Source organism: Athene cunicularia (genome assembly GCF_003259725.1).
Source record: "Athene cunicularia isolate RWA chromosome 1 unlocalized genomic scaffold, athCun1 chr1_part1, whole genome shotgun sequence".
Taxonomy (NCBI): domain Eukaryota; kingdom Metazoa; phylum Chordata; class Aves; order Strigiformes; family Strigidae; genus Athene; species Athene cunicularia.
In genome coordinates, this window is record NW_020799091.1 from 127035887 (window position 1) to 127043107 (window position 7221).

Genomic DNA, 7221 nt, shown 5'->3' on the forward strand with positions numbered 1-7221 from the left:
GGGGGGGGGGGGGGGGGGGGGGGGGGGGGGGGGGGAAGATCTGCCTGCTTGCCATCACAGCCAGATACCAGTATAGATACCCTCCCCAACTCCACAGTACCCCAGTAACAACAGGACAATCGTGTGAAATACAAAGATCAGAAAGCTGCAGCAACATTGTCCCCTTCTCCCATAAAACAGTGGAGGCTATGGGAGACAGAGGCAGCAGCTACAGCATAACAGTAAACGCAACACACAGTTGTGCATCCTGTATGTGATTCCCCTGCTGCCGCCCACAGGGTATGTCACTCACAGATGGGAATGTAAGAAAAAGGACAGCATACATGGATTTCTCCCCAGGCTCAAGGCTTTACAAGTCTGCGCAATAAATCTTGCGTATATGTGAGATATGTTGACAATCCTGCGGTGAGGGAGATAGGAATGGGTGGGTGGAGGAAGCAAGGTGGCCATAAAACTCAGCCTTGGCTTACCTTCAGGCCATGCTTTTCCACTAGAAGTAGTTCAACTTTTTCCTTCAGGAGAGCTGTGCAGCTGCCTTTCCAAGACAGAAGGGAGGTTAGGCAGTCAATGGACTGACACGGGGGCTCCTTCACCACTTTGCAGTCTGTCTTATGCTCTTTCCCAGGCACAGCGCTGTCTGGCCAAAGGAGAGGGAAAGGTCAGTGAGCCAGAGCTCCTGTTGGTCCCTTTCTGCAGGCTGTTGAGTGGAGCTTCTCCCCCCCCGCTTCTTCTTGCTGGCCTCTCCTGGTATTAGAGGAGTTTGTAATCCTGTGTCACGGACAAAGGAAGTCCTGCAAAAACATGAAGCAAAAACCAAGGTGGGTTTGGACAGCTACACAGTGGCTGCTGCCTTAAGCAGCTGGTTGCTGCCCTTCTCTTCCTTGCAAGCAGCTGTTATGGTGGCTGTCATGATGACCAGGAATTGTGCTGAAGGAGTAATCCACCTCCCTCGCTTCTGAGACAGTGGGATGACTCAGTGCCAAGATCAGTGGTTGGACTAGCTGATCTCCAAGGTCTTTTCCAACCCAGATGATTCTGTGATTCAGGGGGTTTCCATTCTCTGAGGACCTCCTGACCACGGTGGGCTCCAAATGTCTGCATGTGGTACCAGTGGAATGATGTGAATATCGTCGTTGCTTCTAGAGTCTGCAGCAACTCTCAGCCCTTTCCATCACTGTGGGCCAAGGGGTGTTCCCCCAGGGTATTTCACCCAGTCTCTAGTCCCCCCACTCTCAACTGGAGTTGCCTCGCTCCTTTCCTTTTTAAGCAACTGTTTGTAAAAGACTGATGGTGATTCAGCAGGACACTAATTTTCTGGTGGTCTTGCAGGCTCTAGAATCAGTGCCCCAGCATCAGAGGGGGAAGGGTTTTTATAGAGGAAACTTGTTAGCACCAGAGAGGAAAGAAGGACAATAACCTATTTGAGTCTGAGAACACTGGGGCAATCAGGGACTCGGCGTCTGCCAAAGCTTTTTCCATTTCACAAGTCACTGTCAGGGTGACTATTTAGTTCTACTGCAGTCCCAGCAAGAATCTGGGACACAGAGCAGTTTCACAGAACCTGAGTCATTGAGCACATGCAATTTACCAAGGCCTTGCTGGTTTTGCAAATTTGCAAGAAAATCTGCAAATTTTTTACAGTCTCTGAAGTTTTTTGCTTGCTATGGGGCAGTGGTGACTTGTTAGCATTAGCTTTTGCTGGACCCAAGGAGGGAACCTGTCACTTGAGAGCTCAGCGCCTGGCTGTCCCTGCAGGGCTCACTGCATGCAAGTGGGCTGGAATTTGGAGCAGTTATAAACACATTTCTGGCATTCTTGCAGTATGGGGGCCACCCCATTCAAGGGATACCAGATCAAACCTCTACTACATTTCATATCAAAAAGAAAGCATTGTTGCTTTTATACCTAGCTTTTCCTCAGGAAAGCTGACTCCTGGAATGGGTGTGTTCAACCTGAGATGCATCTGCTTGCAGGGAGCACGAATGCTCTAGCAGACCTACTCAGCTACTTCTGGATGGTCTAATGTGACCAGGAAGTACAGAACAGCATCCCCTGAGACATCTTTCATGTGGGATGAACATGTGCTCGCTTCACATCCTACTTCCTCTCTTCCCTACACCTGTGAAACTTAAACTTTCACACGTCAAAGCTCCACACCTGACCACATCCAGCCCACATTTGTTGCACAGGTACACGTGAACAGCACGTCCCAGGACTCTCCAGCAGTCACCTGTGCTTTGTAGTTTGGTGTGAACGCAATCCAGTTGCCTACAAAATATCTCTTTTTTTTTTTTTTTTTTTTTTTTTTTTTCTTTTTCTGGTATGTCCTGGGAAGCTGGCCCAGGCATGGGGTGACAGGGGACTGTCAGACAAGATCACTAGAGCCCTGCTCTGGAACCAGCACCACACATGGGGCACAGGTATCAGGTGGAGCCAACATACTTGGATGTCCACACCTGTGCAGTCTCTCCTGCTTCCAGCATCAGTGCTCCAGAGCAAAGGCCCACACTCACTTCTCATGGACGGGATGCAAAAAGGTTCATAAAACTTTCTGGCTCCTTCAGCAGGGAAGAAAGGGACCCATAAATAATGCATCAGCAAGTGCAAAATGCTGGGAAGGAAGAGAGGGAAGGAGGGAAAGACAAACAGGACAAATATCTGTACTGTGACTTTTGTTATCTCTGCAAAATACTTTTTTTTTCTAATTTTCTTTTCCTTAAAAAAAAAAACACACCAAAAAAACCAACCCAAAAGCAGGTAGCAGAACACTGCACATCAAGTTTTGACCCAATTGCTTTGTGCAACAGCACTAAAGAAAGGTAAGTTTGTCATTAAACTCACCCAGCGCACCCACTACTAATCCTGTAGCAGGGTACAGTCCCCCCATTCCTCTTCCCTGACAAACTTTCCTGATTAGTTTCTGTCTTCGCACCCAGGCTGACTTCCGCACCCTGATCTCCAAACAGTGACCTCATTGCCTTGTTCAACTGGTGAGAAACTACAGTAAAATGGGAGAGGTAAACAAAGAGGGGGGCGAACTAATGGCCAGAAGATTTAGGAGGTAGGAATCTGCTCCTTGCTGTCCCGCTTCCATTGTGCGCCTGAGCTTGAGAAAGTGCAAGCTGAGCCTTGACGAGCTCTTTTCTGTGCTGGTTCCTCTGGAAACTCAGCCCAGCTCGCCAGATGGTGACTCAGGACAACCATCCTGCAAGCTATATGCCCGCTACTACTAGACCCAGGCTCCTGTCACCTCTACAAATCCCGTAGAGTTAGTGCTGGAATTCACACACCTTCTGCAGCAAAAGCTCTTCATTCCCAGGCCAACCAGCTCACTAAAGCATAAATATTAAAAGCGAAAGCCGGTGTTGTCATAGAGCTGAATTTGTGTCAGCTTCGTGCAGCCAGTAGTCTGCCTACCACTAGCTGAGCTGTAGTTCACGCACATGCTGATTAGAGAAATAGCATTAACAGCAGCCTAGGAGGAATATCTTCAATATCACTATGCAATGCAGCCTTCAATAGCCTTGTTTGGGACGTGTTTCAAACTGTCACCCTGTTTCTGACCCTGACAGATACCTCCAGGTCCTGGCCAGCAGCAGCTCAACTCCCATTTGTCTTCCCAGACACTCAGTAAACACCTTTGTGTCCTTTTTCTTTAGAGGAAGGGGTCTCGCTGAGCTCACCCTGAAATATATCACCCTGGACAAAAGGGCTGAAAGGTTAAGGAGCTCTAGGGGGTAGTTCAGCAGAGAGCTGGGGGCCCGGCACCTGCCAGAACCAAAGCTATAAAGGCAAAGAGGGGTGAGGGACGGATGCTGCAGGTCCTGCCTCACCTCCCACGAGCCCTGGGATAAGAAGATGCTGGGGCTCCAGTCGTGGCCTTGCTCGCTTTTCCTCCTCTTAGTTCTGCTCTCTGCCAGCGCTCGGACTGTGTCCTTACCAGGACAGAGGCTACAGGTAGGAGGGACTGGGAGAGAGCTGAGGGAGGTTTCAGGAGTGGAGGGGCAATTTGGGGAGGTTGTGTTTGAACCTGGAATGAGTGGTGGTCCCAAATTCCAGCTACCGGAGGCTGCTGTCTGTTCTCACTGCTCACTCCCCTTCAGTCCAACAGCCTCCGCTCTAGAGTGACTGTATCTTTATAACCCAGCCCCCAAGGAGCACTGGCATTACAAGACAGCAGATAGACAAAAGCCTTTCAGTGCTCTCTGTTCTGGGGCAGGCTGCCTGTGGGACTCCCCACATTGCCTGCAGGGGCTTTTAATGGTAAAGAGATTGGTCCTGTCTAACTCCGCCTTGGGTCAGCAGCCACCAGAAATTACAGTCGTGTCCCTCATCATGTTCAGTGCCTGGTTCTGATGTTTCAGAAGGAAGGCACTTGCCAGCTAAGGGCTACTTCACTTAAGTAAATCTTTTATCTTCAGCAACTACAGCAATAATACTTTCGGCTTTCAAATCTACCCACCTCCCTCTTACCTGAGCCCTAACACCTTGCCTTCACGTCACCCTAAGAAAGCCACAGAGAAGTAGTTAGGACGTGAACTAAAAATCACAAGACTGATCCTGCTATGACTCACCGCTTTCACTCCTCATTGAAGATGCCCGTGTCCGCTTCAGTTAACCTGCTACCGAAAAGAGCTGCACAAAGACATATCCAGCCTTAGCTCAGCACCCACGTGAGGGACAGATGTGGAATGGCTGCCGCAGGCTGCTTCCCTGAGCAGCCATGCCATGCCTCCAATGCACCTCCCAACCCCTGTCTCCCCGCAGCCAGAGGCTGCTAGCAGTGCCAGGGGTGTACCATCAGCGCCCGCCTGCACAGATAACCGAGAGGATTCCCAGCAGTTGGGGAGCCCCCCTTCCTCACCCCTGCTCTGCTACTGCCTCCCCTTCATCTTTAGCAGCAGTTATTTGGGGCAGGCCTGTCCTCCCCACCAGCCCTCTGGAAAAAAAAAGAAACACCACACAACAGCCTAAGCACACAGAGGGGCTCAGCATCAGCAGAAGGAGCACGGACTGAAGCCTTCCAAGTGTTTGGGGGGGGGAGCAGTGTGACAAGAGCAGGGCAATCTGCATGCAGGCAGATGCTCAAAGCAGCTGCCTGCCTGCTGTTTTGGACAGAAAAAGCATTTCAGGCTTCAGGAACTACTGGTCTAGGCCTTCCCTGCGTCTGGATGCAATGTCACAGGCACAGTGCCTGCGTGCAGGCACCATTTTATGTCCTGCCCGAGCCCTCAGGAAGGTGTGGGCAGTGGGGCACAAGGGGGTACAAAGCCTATCGCCCGGAGCACAGGCAGCTCCGCTCTCACCCCCCTGTCCTCTCTGTTTACCCCAGATGCTCCTTTCCCAGTTGCTGCCCCTGGACCCCAAGTCCACGCTGGCCGAAGAGGACACGAAGGAGGGGTCCAGCTTTGGCCCTCAGTTGCTCTCCTCCACCCTCTCCTTCCTCCCGGCGGGGGCTAGAGCTGCCCGTCCCTCTCTCTGGCGCAAGACCCTCACCAGTCGCAAGTGGGCACTGCCTGGGGATTGGGCCTGGAAGGCCGTGCCCAGGGGCTGCTTTGGGCTGAAACTAGACCGGATCGGGACCTTCAGTGGTTTGGGGTGTTAGCCTTGGCGGGCTCCGAGGTGAGAGGGCCCGCAGCGAGGGTTTGAACGAGTGGGCAGGGAAGAATGGGAGACCTGTGAGCACGGATGGTGGGAAGGATCAGGACTGGGGGGATGGGGGCCACCCCCTGCCTGCAGCTGGGGCCAAGGCTGAGACGTGGGACCACCCGTGCTACCACGGGCCCATCTGGGGCTGCGAGAGCAGCCACTGGGAGGCTCACCAGCCCCGCTTCTCTGCAGCCAGAGGAGACACGTCTGCCTGCAGCACCAGCTCAGGAACCGGCATGGCGTGCTGCCTGCAGCCAGAGCGCAGAAGCTCCTGCCTTGAAGGAGAGCGGTGGTGGCGGGGAAGCGGCATGGCAGTACGAGGAGGAGGACCCTTGCTCCACTGGCAGCCCCCTCCCTCCTCTCCGTGCTTGAGGACTCGCTTGTTAATTAAACAGAGCTGTACTAATTTCCGCGTCCAAGCCTCCACAAGCGCCCGTGGCTGCCGACCGGGGCTGGGGGGCTGGCAGCAGGGGGCAGGCTGGGTGATGGCAGCAGAGACTGCAGCCCCCAGCCCCACGCGTGGGGGCCATGTTGGATGCGCGCCGCCATTCCAGGTGGGCCGGGCAGCACGCGCGGCTGCAGCATGGTGCTGTGGCAGAGGGGGGCGGGGGGAATGGACGGACAGCGGGCAAGATATCGACCGGTCGCAGGGGCAGAAGGGCTGTGTTGGCTCATCCCAGCCACACTCTGCCCCCCGGCACAAGACACCCGGCGCTGCAGTGTTTGCCAAGCAAACACAGGGGCCTCCTGTTTGTGCAGAAGCTGGCCTTGAGAGCCCGCCCCAAGGCTCTTGGTGGGCTGCACCTCGGGCACTGTGAACCCCAGCGCAGGCTTGCACCCCTCCAGCCCACCACTGAACCATCATCCCCTGGCCTTTAAGAAAAGGTCGTAACCTTGGCTGGGTCTAAACATAGCCGCTGGCCCCTCAGCAGCACCGGGAATAGCAGTGGTATAAGGAGAGTTGGGTTACGTTCGAGCTGTGTGACCCCCCCTCTGTCCCCCGCCCTGGTACCTGCATGGCTCTCCCAACCTGCTTTTCCATCCTCATCTTCAAATCCCTGCCAGAGCCCTGCTCAGCCGAGCAGCCACAGGGACAGCCCTGCTCTCACCACTCCCCATCTGCATCCCACACCCTCCACGGTCTCTCCCTCCCGAGGGGAGGGAGGCTTTTGGTCTTTCGGGCACCTGGGCTGTGCAAACCCTGCCGAGCCAAGCCGGGGGGATGCAGCCCGGCACGGCTCAGGCGAGGGAGCCCGGCATGGGGAGGTGATGAGCCGGGCAGCGGCGGCAGCCATGCCGGGAACGCTGCCTTCTCGCAGGCAGCCGGCGAAGGGGGAATGAGAGAGCTGACGCAAGGCCGGCAGCCGGGCAGGATTTCCGCCATCACGTCCCGCGGGTAGCGGCGGTGCCGCAGTGCCTCATTAAGATGGTGCTCACGCTGCAGAGCGTGACCTGCCCACGGCCCCAGCCACAGCACGCCTGGCTAAACCCACTCAGGGGAGCCAAAGGCAAGCGGTGGGGGGTCCCCACACTGGGGCTGAGAGCGAGCCCCCAGCCCACACCCACTGCCTC

General features: G+C 54.7%; 1 protein-coding gene across 1 annotated transcript; it reads left to right on the forward strand.

Annotated features, from left to right (window-relative positions):
• The first annotated feature begins 3345 nt into the window (after positions 1-3345).
• On the forward strand, positions 3346-5730 carry LOC113486872 (C-type natriuretic peptide-like). The gene is made up of 2 exons (XM_026861190.1): positions 3346-3957; positions 5333-5730. The coding sequence occupies exons 1-2, from the start codon at positions 3859-3861 to the stop codon at positions 5603-5605; spliced, it is 372 nt and encodes a 123-aa protein (XP_026716991.1). The 5' UTR covers positions 3346-3858; the 3' UTR covers positions 5606-5730.
• The last annotated feature ends 1491 nt before the right edge of the window (positions 5731-7221 follow it).